Source organism: Pocillopora damicornis, chromosome 11 (assembly GCF_964200805.1).
Source record: "Pocillopora damicornis chromosome 11, jaPocDami1.2, whole genome shotgun sequence".
NCBI lineage: Eukaryota > Metazoa > Cnidaria > Anthozoa > Scleractinia > Pocilloporidae > Pocillopora > Pocillopora damicornis.
The window spans coordinates 1,021,123-1,035,450 of NC_142680.1; the positions used below are offsets into that span (position 1 = coordinate 1,021,123).

Below are 14,328 nucleotides of genomic sequence, written 5' to 3' on the forward strand. Positions count from 1 at the left end.
GGGAAATGGCTCAGCGTAATGTCGAATGGTACAGCGTACATAAAAACAGTGTAGCGTTGTGTGAAATGGCTCAGCGTAATGTCGAATGGTACAGCGTACATACAAACAGTGTAGCGTTGCGTGAAATGGCTTAGAGTAATGTCGAATGGTACAGCGTACATACAAACAGTGTAGCGTTGCGTGAAGTGGCTTAGCATAATGTCGAATGGCACAGCGTACACCCAAATGGTGTAGCGTTGCGTGAAATGGCTCAGCGTAATGTAGAATGGTACAGCGTAGACACAAATAGTGTAGCGTTCGGTCGAATAGCTTTGCAAAACATCAGACGCTCTATCTGAACATTAAATTACTTAGTATTACTTGAAATATTTCGATGTTGTGGCGAATCGTCGTGGCGTGACGTGAAGGCCATGCCATTCCTTTATTAGCTATGCTATCCTGCAGCTGATCCTTAAGCCATCTTTGTATTTGCTGATCTGTACGACATCCTTGTATTTTTGGTGGTGACGGCCGCCAAGGCATGTCGCCGAAACCACCAAAAATACAAACCGCAAATGGAACAGCGATCTGCTGGGGTATGACGTCATCGAATGTGAAGACTGACACGAAATCATTACATGGCGTAGATAGTCTTCACTTCGCTTTGCCGTAAAGCAGAGCCAATTTGGTACGTTTCTCCTCTTTTTTCACTACTGATATTGCACTTATTCGTTGTCGTTCATGAAAGCGTCAATTAAAATAGCAACGAGACTGAATTCGACCACGATTTGCCGGCCTCCCGGTTTACCACAGTTTGCACGCGTTGGTGGGCCTGAACATGTTTATAGTATTAAGTAGTGTTATGACGTGCATTAAATGTCAATTGTCGAGCTCTCTTTTCTTTCTCCGACTCACGCTTACTTTTCAATGAGAGTCCAACTTCAACGGCTCTTTGAACATTGGAGGAGTACGTGAGAAGTTAAATATTGTGTGTGCCCTGGACGCCATGGTAAGAAAACTGCTGTCCTTGATCTGTTTTGACATTTTTCGATCAAAGTAATATCGGAATGCTTTAATTGATGTGCCGGACGATAAGAGTAAGCTAAGAGAAGACATATTTATTATTTTAAAAAGGTGTACATTATATTGCTTTGTTTATTAATTTTTTCCTTGGTGCAGTGATAGTAAAAGTAATGCACCGTAATGCACGTAGTTGTACGTAATTGTCCAACTTTACATTTCTGTACCTCAACTATTAATTTAACTATTAAACTCAACTATTATTAAAATGTGCATTAAATGTCTATTGCCGAGCTCTCATTTCTTTTCTTTTCTGACTTGCGCTTTCTTTTCAAAGGGAGTTTAACTTCAACGGTTCTTTGAACATTGCAGGAGTACGTGAGAAGTTGGATTTTGTGTGTGCCCTGGACGCCATGGTCACGCAACTCTAGTCAATATATTTGGTGTGCACTGAACTCAGTCTGTAGCAATAATAATAATAAAAATAATAATAATAATAATAATAATAGTAATAATAATCACAAAAATTAATAGTTGAGGTACAGAAATGTAAAAATAAATAAAAATGTAAATAAATACGTCTACCGAAGCAAACGACGAAACAGCAAGACGTCCTGTCAATTGTCTGAATTATGCAATAGTTTTTATTCAGCAAGTTGCGACTGTAACAGATCGAACGGTAAAACTCGACCTAGAGTTGGACAATTACGTACAACTACGTGCATTACGGTGTCCGCACTAGCCTTCCTTAATACATGATGACTACGGAATGGGAAAGAGCACAGGGAAGATAAGTATGTATGCGCGCAAAACCAACTCAGAAAAAATATTACTCTGGCAAAAACTATTTTGGAACGCGAAAAAACCCTTTAACTGTTTCCGGTCCAGACATGTAATCTACGTTTGATCGACAAAATAAAAATGGAACTTACTTTTACTATCACTGCACCCACGAAAAAATTAATAAACAAAGCAATATAATGTACACCTCTTTAAAATAATAAATATGTCTTCTCTTAGCTTACTCTTATCGTCCGGCACATCAATTAAAGCATTCCGATATCACTTTGATCGAAAAATGTCAAAACAGATCAAGGACAGCAGTTTTCTTACCATGGCGTCCAGGGCACAAACAATAGTTAACTTCTCAAGTACTCCTCCAATGTTCAAATAGCCGTTGAAGTTGGACTCTCATTGAAAAGTAAGCGTGAGTCGGAGAAAGAAAAGAGAGCTCGACAATTGACATTTAATGCACGTCATAACACTACTTAATACTATAAACATGTTCAGGCCCACCAACGCGTGCAAACTGTGGTAAACCGGGAGGCCGGCAAATCGTGGTCGAATTCAGTCTCGTTGCTATTTTAATTGACGCTTTCATGAACGACAACGAATAAGTGCAATATCAGTAGTGAAAAAAGAGGAGAAACGTACCAAATTGGCTCTGCTTTACGGCAAAGCGAAGTGAAGACTATCTACGCCATGTAATGATTTCGTGTCAGTCTTCACATTCGATGACGTCATACCCCAGCAGTTCCATTTGCGGTTTGTATTTTTGGTGGTTTCGGCGAGATGCCTTGGCGGCCGTCACCACTAAAAATACAAGGATGTCGTACAGATCAGCAAATACAAAGATGGCTTAAGGATCAGCTGCAGGATAGCATAGCTAATAAAGGAATGGCATAGCCTTCACGTCACGCCACGACGATTCGCCACAACATCGAAATATTTCAAGTAATACTAAGTAATTTAATGTTCAGATAGAGCGTCTGATGTTTTGCAAAGCTATTCGACCGAACGCTACACTATTTGTGTCTACGCTGTACCATTCTACATTACGCTGAGCCATTTCACGCAACGCTACACCATTTGGGTGTACGCTGTGCCATTCGACATTATGCTAAGCCACTTCACGCAACGCTACACTGTTTGTATGTACGCTGTACCATTCGACATTACTCTGTAATTATAACATTCTGTAACTATTACTGAAAAGCCCTACCAGAGGACTGCCGATAGTAATGTTGGTATAATTTCCATTATTATTCATTCAAAATATTTCCCTGTTTCTGAAAGGTTAAAACCACTCACATATTTCATCATAACCAGCTGCTGTTGACCAAATTTGGAAAAAATTTTCTCATATTGAACCAATGACATCAAAAGCAGCCGGCTCCAGGTTATTGAACCGTTGACCAAGAAAACCTGGGGATGAGGTTGTGTAATTTTTTAAATGAATAAATAATAAAGCAATTATTCTTTCTTTCTTGTTGTGTAATCAGACTGCTAGGCTACTTCAGCCTATTGATGAGACACTGGTTAAAAAAATTCATGAGCTTGTTGGAAGTGGTGTTAATTGTGTTTCTGAAATGCAACGGCACCTGCATCATTATGTAAAGAAGGAACTTTTCACAGGCCAACAGCCTCCAGATCTAACCAACAGACGGTTCTTCCCAACAACCATGGATGTCAGGAACCACATGTATTGTGCCACAGTGGTGTGCAGACATTCACAAATTGATCAAGAAAACCTTGACTTGAAAATCAAGAAGTGGATAGAAGAAAGCCCAGATGATAATTTCTTTTTCAGGCCTTCCTGCCTAACAAGTGATAGTGAGTCCTATCAACAACCACAGTCACTGAAGGAAGAAGACAGCACTGATGTAATTAAAATAAGTATAGGTGATCCATTTTAAAGAAGACAACATGGCTGTGTGATTCTGAGATACATGCTGGTCAGATCCTCCTAAAACAAAAATTCCCTCTTGTAGATGGTCTAAGGGACCCTGTTATTGTGGGTGCATTAGTCACTCCAGCCATTAGTGAGTTTGTACAGATCATAAACACTGGCTCACACTGGGTTTGCCTGAGCACAATAGCTACTAGTCCTGGAACTGTCAAGGTGTATGACAGCTTATATCAAAATGTAAGCGCGGTTGCCATTGATCATTCATGTCGCATGCTATTGTATACTGGTTCTACAGTCACTTTTTGTAATGAAAGAGTGCAAAAGCAAACAAATTCAAATGACTGTGGCTTGTTTGCACTGGCATTTGCTACAGATTTATGCCATGGCCTAGACCCCACAGCGCAGTCATATGACCAAGACAAAATGCGCAAACACTACATCAACTGCCTGGACTTGATTGGTTCCTTTCCCAAGAACGTCAAGACGGGTACCATATCATGCAATCACCAAAAGAAAAGCAGTGACAATCTAAGTCTATATGTGGCTATGGTCTGAATGATTTGTAATTCAAAATTATGAATGAATTCAAAATTATGAAAACTATGAATTTCTCCGTCAGTTTTCTGCCTAACTCAGTTTTCTGCGTAACTTATTTTTCCTTGTTCTTGAGTTTGTGGTGCTTTAATATCATGATGAAAATTGCCTGTAAGAATTTCATGGATGATACTTATAGACCCACATTTAATCCATAGGTTATATTCTACAAGTTCAAATTGAAATACTTAACACAATCATCTTAAAATTGTGAAATATGTACATCAATTTATTTAATACAAGTTTGTAGGCTTATCATGTGATAAACTTCTGATTAAGTACCTCTTCAGAAATTTCTGTACATATAAGTTTAACACAAATGCAATTAAAATTAATACTTATCTTTCTCGAGTATTTTGATGTCATTGTTCTTCTGCTCACTTGGCAGCTATGAGGCTTAGGTCGATGGTGTGTAGGATTTTCAAGAGGTGTTGCCAATCAATCAGATCGACCGAAACCAGGTTGACAACTTACGAACCAGCCAAACATTTCGTTAACAGCGCCATCAAAGTATCATTACAGTCCAACAAAGGACCTGTTTTTCTGTTCAAATCTGGCAGAAACTGGCTCAGACGCACTACGCGAACTTCCTGACACTCGAGTACACTGTGAGTACGCGTCAACAAGAAAAAGCGGAAGTCACCTTGTAAACTGCGGATACTCATACAAGATGCCGCTGATATGTCGTGGGCTCATCTGGTTTAGGACGATGTTATATAGTGCTTTCCGTTTGAGTACTGTATCGCAAATGAGTGCTAAGCTATTCGTAATTAAGCTAGTCCATTTCACAATCTCATGTTCCAACTCAACATGGGCTACTAGACCGTTTCTCATTTGGCTGAACTATTCATGTTTAGGGTGTTCTGTTTCACGAAGGAAAACTAGACTGTCTATAATTTGGCCATGCCATTCCTTTATTAGCTATGCTATCCTGCAGCTGATCCTTACACCATCTTTGTATTTGCTGATCTATTTGACATCCTTGTATTTTTGGTGGTGACGGCCGCCCATAAACTCGTCCAAATTTGTGGAATTTTGAACTACTATGTATGAGAAAGTTCTCAAAATTAGTCATTAATTGAAATGTTACTCATCTTTACATCAGTTTGAAGGGTTCGATAAATATTGGATTATCTGAAGCGTTTGCGGCACGAAGAGCGGTGCACGAAAATATTGAATTCAACGAACTGGTTGAAATTTATTTCACCTTTGTGCCAAACACTATGGTTGGCTACACCTGTATGAGTTGAAAATCACTTTGATTGCCCTCGTTCTCTTCTACAGCTTGAGAGGAACAATCAGTAAGAATATATAACAGTACTCATTAGAATTCGGCGATTAGGGAGGCGCGCTGAACTATAAAATTTTTACGATCAACATCGGAAATATTGAATTCAAGGAACTAAATGAAATCTATTTCACCTTTGCGCAAGATGCTGTGCATGGCTACACCATGTCTGAGTTGAAAATCACTTTAATTACCCATGTTCTCCACTACAGCTTGTGAGGAACAATCAATAATTAACAGCAGAACTCATTAGAATTCAGCAATTATGGAGGCGCGCTGAACTACAAAATTTAACGATCAATATCGAAAATATAAAATTTAAGGAACTAAATGAAATTTATTTCACCTTCGTGCCAGACACTGTGCATGGCTACACCATGTCCGAGTTGAAAATCACTTTAATTGCCCATGTTCTCCACTACAGCTTGTGAGGAACAATCAATAATTAACAGCAGTACTCATTAGAATTCAGCAATTATGGAAGCGCGCTGAACTATAAAATTTAACGGTCAATATTGAGCTAGTAGCTAAATTTAAGATCCACGACAGTTAGTTTTCCTAGTGACAATTCCCAAAGAGAAGTTTTGCTCCAAACTGTTACATGTCCACGCTTCTGCCATGATACGTCATAGTGATTAACTGAGACGTATTGATGAACTAAAGTGAAACTAGTGAAGGGACTTTTTAATGCTAACAATTCCGCCGGATTGTTTGCTCCTTTCTTATAACGTTAATTTTAAGACTTCGACCATTATATTCATGGTTACAATGCAATTTTTCTGTCTGTCTCATTTGGTTGCAACAAGTTTATATTAGTGCCTGATCGGTGTGGCTTTGAGTCCAGCATCAAATGGGGGATTGAGTGGGTGGGAAACTTGTTGGGGGGGGAGGGGAGGGTGAGGGTGAGACGTTACGCGCAAGGAAATCACAATGAAAGCTATAACCTTCTCTTATCAGCATCTCGCTGCTGAACCCGTCAAGTTTCGTGTTCACTTGAAGAGGAAAAAGGGGTTAACCTTTCACTCCTAAGATCTCACTAGTAATTCTCTTTACTGTCTGCAATGCAATTATTGTGATGAGTTTAGAGAATTTGGTATTGGATCAACTAACAATCCTCTACTTAATATTTTCTATATTCTTTTCTCTTGTCTGCCTAATATTCTACTGGTATTGTAAGGAGAAATTCTGTCTTGGTCACTCATAAGAATTAAAGGGTTAAGCAACATGAAGAGACCAAAATTATTTGAACTGCTCTTGGTCAAGGTACTCTGCGACAGTTCTCTTCGCTTATTTTAACTTAAAACAAAGAATTGAAACATTCAATTTTCCAAGAATATGTTAGGGCGCCATTCCCTTGATAAATGCAGATACTCCTCTAAAGGTGCAAGAAACGGTTTTCTAGAAAACCTCGCACAAACATCAAACTGAACCTGACATCTGCTTTGAATTTCTACTCGTCAACGTCTTTCCTCCCCCTATTCCCATAAAAAGAAAAAAAAATAGAAAAGATTAACCTCTGGAGAATCCAGTCTTATCAAAGATAGCGACGAGCCACATGAAAGCTAGAACTCCCTATGTAACGGTTCTCAGGAGGAGAGTAATGCCGATAAACACCGAGCTAACAGGGTATTGCGAACCGAACTGTTCTCCTTGAGTGACTTGACAAGATGACCTTGTCCTGAAATGTCAGTCTTTTTCCGCTGTAGTGTTCGGGTTCCCCTCCACTGGTGTACTTGTTTCTTCAAGTCTCGCTTCAAGTTTACTAAATTCCGTTTTATTTATTTCATCCACTTCATCCTCGACCTGTACGGACAAAGACAAGAGCTCATATGGGAATATGACCACCCGTCAAAGAGCAGCAAGTAAAAAGAAAAAAAAATGTCCTTTCTACCTATGTGATTCTGTCTCATAGTATACGTATATTTTTTCATTGATATCATTCGCTTGTCCATTTATTTATTTACTTGTTGTTGTTGCTGTTGAAGGGAGGTGGGGAACGGAGTGAGAGTATATTGCGCAAAAAGTCCTGACCTCACTAACGACAACCACGGAGAGGAGAACTCACTTAAATCTACCAGAGATGAACAAATTAATCTAGGTACACTTCCTCCTGTTTCCAGCCCTGTCAAGACTAATAGTGTTTCAAAAGCGCTATCTATGCACCAAAAAAGGAGAAAAATTTGGTGTAGCAATTAGTACCGGCCGGAGCTGTCTGGTCCGACAGGGCAGGCTGGGCAGGGGTAACTTGAAACTCGGGTGTCTCCCGCAGGCTGAGACTGCAAAGTGCTCCCTGGCCTCACAGTGGTTTTCCAGACCATTTACTAACCTTAAAATAAGACAAAATGTAATTTTGGTTACCTGTTCTACTGCAACCACCTCTGGGACATAAAACTGCATCATATTTTCGATGCCATTCTTCAAAGTAACCATTGAACTTGGACAGCTGGCGCATGCTCCCTAGTAGGATACCAACATGAATTTTTTAATAAAAAAAAGACCTGAAAAAATTTTAGGCCCGCACGGATTTGAACCTATGACCTCTGCCATACCAGGTTTCAGCGCTCTACCAACTGAGCTAACAAGCCAACTGGGAGCTGGTCATTAAGTTGGGTCCAAATAAACCATCCAAGTGATGAATAATGATTGTAGATATATGAAAATCATATATGTGCACTGCAGTGAATAAACGAATATAAGAGATCCTCTGCCATACCAGGTTTCAGCGCTCTACCAACTGAGCTAACAAGCCAACTGGGAGCTGGTCATTAAGTTGGGTCCAAATAAACCATCCAAGTGATGAATAATGATTGTAGATATATGAAAATCATATATGTGCACTGCAGTGAATAAACAAATATAAGAGATCCTCGCAGCTATAAACACTACTGAACTAGTAGTTGAAACAAGACCTGAAAAAAAAAATTCAGGCCCTTACAGGATTTGAACCCATGACCTCTGTGATACTGGTGCCGCGCTCTACCAACTGAGCTAGCAAGCCAACTGGGAGCTGGTCATTAAGTTGAGTCCAAATAAACCATCCAAGTGATGAATAATGATTGTAGATATATGAAAATTATTTATGTGCATGGAATATAATTATCATGTAACAGGATTGAATACATGTTAGTTAATGCAGCAATCACCGTTTCCATCTAAATAGGAAAAAATCTTAACTTCACATGACACTGACCTGTAGTTTAAGCTTTACAATGCCATCCTGGAATCCCTGTGGAGAGCACAACATACAAGTTACCATGCTAGAAAATTCTTTACAGGGTTCCCAACCCCAGCATATTATAGTTGGCCTACCAAAGGGTCCTAACTAGAGACCCCTTGGTAAGATTGTCAAAGAGCTAGGCACTGTTTCCAACCACAGGCCTTTTAAAAATTAATCTCACCCCCACTATGAACCACATACATACACATCTGTTGACAAACCTTGAAAATGATGTCCCCTCCATCTTCTTGAACGGTTGGTCTGTTAGAAGTCAGTGACAAGAAAATACAATGAATTTTGATGAATCAAGTGTAGCACTGTAGCACTCACAAAAAAAACAAGAACAAAAACAAGAAATGGGCCATCACCCCAGAATTGAGTCTTAGTAAATACCTTGTATCATGATGAAACAGCTATTGCCTACGGTCAAACCTTCCCTATCCAAACTTTGATTATCCAAAATTTTTTGATTATCTGGACTTGCCTGTCTGGTCCAATTATCTACAAACATTTATATTTATTTAATATTTTTGATTATTCAGAATCTCAACTATCTGGGCTGTTAAGCCCAGTCTCCACAAGTGTGGATAATCAAGGTTTGACTGCAATTTGTTTTAAGGTGGCCATTTCAACATGGAAAATCTTGAAAAGATCTGGTGCATTTACCTTATTCTTGTGTCTAACAACTCTTTGATCATAGCAACAGTTTCATCATCATCTTCATCAATAGCTGAAAAAATAATACCATGTAGAACTGAGCACTGACAAACTTTCAGGACTACATCTGGTCTACACATAGTTTGGCACTTGTTGGTAAAACTATCAGGATTGCCTGTAATACTGACAGGTTTAAGGCTTTTCAGATGTACACAGTATTTAACAAGGCTTGCGAGGCATGTGTACTAGTGAACATGTAGAATTTTCTCTTTCAAGAGCAATCTAACCTTTAACCCTTTACACCCTATCATCAGCATGCATATTCTCATTACTGTTTGCTATAAATTTCCTGAGGTACCGACAAGAAGAATTTGCAAAGTGACAGCTTCTTTAGGTGATGACCATTTCCTTCCTTCTTGAAACATAACCCTTTAACTCCCAAGATCTTGACTGTCAATTCTCTCTTCTTGCTGCTACTCAATTCCTTGCAAACTACTAATGAGAATTTGGTGTAAGATCAAGATAAAAACTTCTTCTTGATGTTTGAGTATTCTCATTAACTGTTTGCTAGAAAACATGTGGGTATCATAGGGAGAAATTACATGTTAGTCACTTCTGGGAGTTAAAAGGATAAATGTGTTGATATTGTAGGGAGAAATTAGGTGCTGGTCACTCTGAGGGGTCAGAATGTTTAAATCCAAGTTCATTATTACAGAAAAATAAGATTTTTGATGTTTGTGTAACAGCCTACCTGTATCACTTGCTGGCTGGTTTTCAGTAAGAATGGGAATATTGCTTGCAAAGAAGTCCATTATGGAGGCAAATATATCAGGTTTTAAGACAGGCCAGTTAACATCATCATCATCTTTCTGGAATTAAAGACTAAAAAATGTAAACAGACGACAGAACACAATAATTCTTACACCAGGTGACTGGATTCATTTCAAATTGTTGCATAAATATTTTGAAAGGAGTTTAGGCAGAATTTCACAACTTATGTTAAGGAATTGTTGTAGTTGCTGTTGTTGTTGTTTTTTTTTTCATGTACAAGGATTGAGTTTAATGTCTTTCATCACTATTGCATGACTTAGGCAGACAGGACATTTTCACCATTTTTTTTCCAATCTCATTTTTGAGTCCTATTTAAGTCCTAAAAATAATTACCCCACCAACCTTTGTAACTGTGATGAAATCTGGTCCTAACATGACTCCAGTCACACCATCTATCCTAAATAAATTTCTGCAAAAAAATGAAATGGAGATGTCCATTATGACATTCCTGACACATTTCTACATTGATTTCACATGAAGATCAAAAGTTCTACAGCAATTCAGTCACGAAATCACATTAAGGTATACAGTCATGTTAAAATGTATCTGTTTAATGATGGATTATATCAGATGATGAGCTACAGAAAGAACATCATAAACCCTCTTCAACCTAACATCAATATACACATTCTCCAAATTGTTCCCTGCATATTTCCTTAGAGGCTGACATTGAGTTTCTTTAACAAGCAACAACTTTAGTAGCTGATCACTTCATTTACTCTTGTAACTTTAATGTGTGATTCAGGGGTTCCATTGTTAGGAGAAATTGGATGCTAATCACTGTCAACTGGCTAAAACTCTCCCTTAGTTGTTGCACCACATTATACACCACATGCAGTCCACTGCTGAAATAACACAGCAAGGAAGAATCTATTTATCACACAGACAGAGTTCAGAGCAACCCCAGCAAGAAAATTGAACCATGAAGTACAAGAGGTATTCATAAAGTATAAGCATAGAAGAGCCAGTAAGTGTCTACTTTCAAATTTGATATAAGAAGGTTCAATACCATGTGCAGCTATTCCCTTACTTCAATTTGTACCTTTTCCAGATTTCACTATTTTCAAAAGATGGGGATTACCTTCACGAGTGTTGACTTCATTCACTCTGAGCATCGTAAAACCCAAACCATAGTTATCACAACAAAAAACATAACATGAGACAATTGCAAGGAGCTGATGAGCAGCCAAAAGTTTCAGTTTGTTTCTTATTCAAAAAAAGGGTGAGTGGAGTTAACAAATCAGTCACAAAAAGAAGTAAAGTAGAGCTTGTGTAATAAATTTCGAACTCAATTTAAAATCTACATTCATTTTTGTTGTAATTGCTCTAGTAATTATAGAGAAGCATATGCTCTGGTCAATTCCTTTGAGCACAAAAAAATGCTACCAAAGTTTGGAAGAACACTTTTTAAAAGAAACTTACAGATGTGAAGTTTTTGCTGATTGAATTGAATAAACCTGTGAAAAATTGGCTGCTTATTTTGATAAAAGTGATCAAAACAATGGTAAGAGAACAGTTTCTGCGACAAAAACAAATTTTTGACAGAATTTGAAAGCACTTATGCAATTATGTCAGAACAATAATTTGCCACAGACAATTAATTGTTAAATGTAATAAAAAAAACAATTAGAGCAAAGGTTCCAATAAGACATAACTATTACCTTGCTAAAGGTGAAGGATATGCAGACTGTGCACTAGCAAAGTTAACTGTACCATGCTCTAAGACCTGCACCCCAGGAACAAACTTCATACTGTTAGGATTTGGTGTTTCTTGTACCTGAATGAACATTGTTCTCACACCACCTGTCGGAATATAACAATTGCGTGTAATGTATAGGTCAATCAGCCATCATTTGACCTGAAGTTCATCTCCTGATAGGATTTTTTGTTCCACAGGCTTTTTTTTTCTTTTTTTCCCACAGGCTCATGACACTGAACTGTTTTGATGCCTATTTTTTTGATCCCATCAATTAAAGCACTAGTAAGGTCTGACACTTGCATAAACATGAAATTTGAAGGGACAAGGTGACTTTAGATGTTTACACACACTCTTGAATAATGATGGCATGTCCTTCAGAACATTTATTCATACAAGCCAACACAATTTTCACCCCCTTAAATGCAATCTTCAAAGTTTCCCCACAATGAAAGAGAGGGATGAATTTGGCATTTCATGCATTTGGGACGGGGGAGAGAGGGAGTTTGAATTACCACTGTATTACATCCATTTTGAAATTGCAAAATTCAGTCAATTAAATACAGAATCAATAGTTTATTTAGCTGATTTGTACAATTTTCACCTCCTTAGATGCAATCTTCAAAGATTCCCACAGTGAAAGACAGGGACAAATTTGACATTTCATGCATTTGGGACGGGGGAGAGAGAGGAAGTTTGAATTACCACTGTATTACATCCATTTTGAAATTGCAAACTTCAGTCGATCAAATACAGAATCAATAGTTTATTTAGCTGATTTGTACAATTTTCACCCCCTTAGATGCAATCTTCAAAGATTCCCACTGTGAAAGACAGGGACGAATTTGACATTTCATGCATTTGGGACGGGGGAGAGAGGGAGTTTGAATTACCACAGTATTACATCCATTTTGAAATTGCAAAATTCAGTCAATCAAATACAGAATCAATAGTTTATTTAGCTGATTTGTACAATTTTCACCCCCTTAGTTGCAATCTTCAAAGATTCCCACTATGAAAGACAGGGACGAATTTGACATTTTATGCATTTGGGACGGGGGAGAGAGAGGAAGTTTGAATTACCACCGTATTACATCCATTTTGAAATTGAAAATTCAGTCAATCAAATACAGAATCAAAAGTTTATTTAGCTGATTTGTAAAATAAATGGAAAAAGTTGTCTTTAATTTTCTTGTAACTTTATTGGTATCTTTGAACAAGCTTGGAAATCTGATTGGTTGTTGTGTTTTAGTAAAGGCCTCTCATTGACAAGGAAAATATGTGACTTAGAGTTAAAACTGGTGTAATTCGTGAGTAGATCGTACCAGTGAGAGCCATTCAGATTGCAAGGATCGCCAGTGAGTTCAAAATGAATGTAAAGAACCACGTAACCTTACGTGCTAATTTCGTAAGATTGCGCGAGATAAAGACTTGAACAATGCACGTAAAGCGAAATCGTCATTAAAAAAGTACATAGTACTTATTATAGCTGTTCTGGATCGCTCTGTTCAACTCTTTAAAATAAAAATTGAAACCCTTTAACTCAGGCTACAAGAGTTATCGTTGTAATTATTTTTTTGAGGTACCTCCAACAAACGAAATCCTAGAAGAAGACCAGTTACTTCGAGGAAACTTCAACGCTGGAATAGCTCCACTGTAAAATCTCTGCGTTGGTCTGATATTTTGAATACTTCTTCTAAACCACAGCTTAGCTGCATTCCTTGACACAGCCAAGCCATCTCGTAGGACCGTTGTCATATTTGTTTTTGACTTGATCGCTACGTTGCGCATGTGCAGTACGTAGCTTTATAGTTTTAGAGCCCCCGAATCTTTTGGTCAGCGAGCCTAGAGTAGACGCTTGAAGTAAAAAAAGAAAAAAACTCAGTATTCATGGTTATTTTTTTCTCAGTTCGTGAGCAGGCGGTATTCTACAAATCCTGCGATATGATTGGTTCCGAGAACGGGCAGTATTCTCCCCATCCGGCCCGCTCACAGCAGGCGGTATCCGATCCTTTCAAAAAAAGGTTCGAAGTTTTCTTGGAAGCCTTTTAAATCACCTTTTAATATTATTACGCATATAGATATGTTTGGGTGAAACCTCTCTCTTTCATTTGCATTGTCCTTGTTTTCTCTACTATCTACTCGCTCATAGATTGTTCCGTTTATGAAGAATCTTGTCGTTATTACAGCCCTTTATCATTCAGGTTCTTTTCGCAACCATTTGTTAGGTTTTAGAAAAAAATAAAAATGTTATTCACCAGCCAAGGTCGGTCCGTATTGGGAAAAACTGTGCCCGAGGTCTTGGATACCGCCCGAGGCCTAGGGCACAGTTTTTCCCACAACGGACCTCCCGTCTG

The 14,328-nt window shown here is 38.3% G+C and overlaps 1 protein-coding gene and 1 long non-coding RNA gene across 2 annotated transcripts; one reads left to right on the forward strand and one right to left on the reverse strand.

The window, feature by feature from the left end:
* Positions 1 to 864: 864 nt before the first annotated feature.
* On the forward strand, positions 865 to 1,601 carry LOC149036982 (uncharacterized). Its single transcript, XR_016181312.1, has 2 exons — positions 865 to 988; positions 1,372 to 1,601. It is a non-coding gene; the product is annotated as an uncharacterized LOC149036982 (long non-coding RNA).
* Positions 1,602 to 5,675: 4,074 nt separating this feature from the next.
* On the reverse strand, positions 5,676 to 13,765 carry LOC149036983 (NFU1 iron-sulfur cluster scaffold homolog, mitochondrial-like). The gene is made up of 9 exons (XM_089188232.1): positions 13,558 to 13,765; positions 11,937 to 12,078; positions 10,618 to 10,684; positions 10,196 to 10,313; positions 9,454 to 9,517; positions 9,009 to 9,048; positions 8,761 to 8,796; positions 7,929 to 8,027; positions 5,676 to 7,373 (listed from the first exon to the last, which is right to left on the reverse strand). The coding sequence occupies exons 1-9, from the start codon at positions 13,760 to 13,762 to the stop codon at positions 7,257 to 7,259; spliced, it is 888 nt and encodes a 295-aa protein (XP_089044358.1). The 5' UTR covers positions 13,763 to 13,765; the 3' UTR covers positions 5,676 to 7,256.
* Positions 13,766 to 14,328: the final 563 nt, after the last annotated feature.

Bases quoted from the DNA above. Each gene is read 5' to 3' on its own strand.
- LOC149036983 (XM_089188232.1), bottom strand. From the start codon at position 13,762: ATGCGCAACGTAGCGATCAAGTCAAAAACAAATATGACAACGGTCCTA. The intron at 9,518-10,195 runs GTAGGCTGTTAC...TTATTTTTTCAG, and splicing joins CCAGCCAGCAAGTGATACAG to CTATTGATGAAGATGATGAT. The intron at 8,797-9,008 runs GTTTGTCAACAG...TGCTCTCCACAG, and splicing joins GAGGGGACATCATTTTCAAG to GGATTCCAGGATGGCATTGT.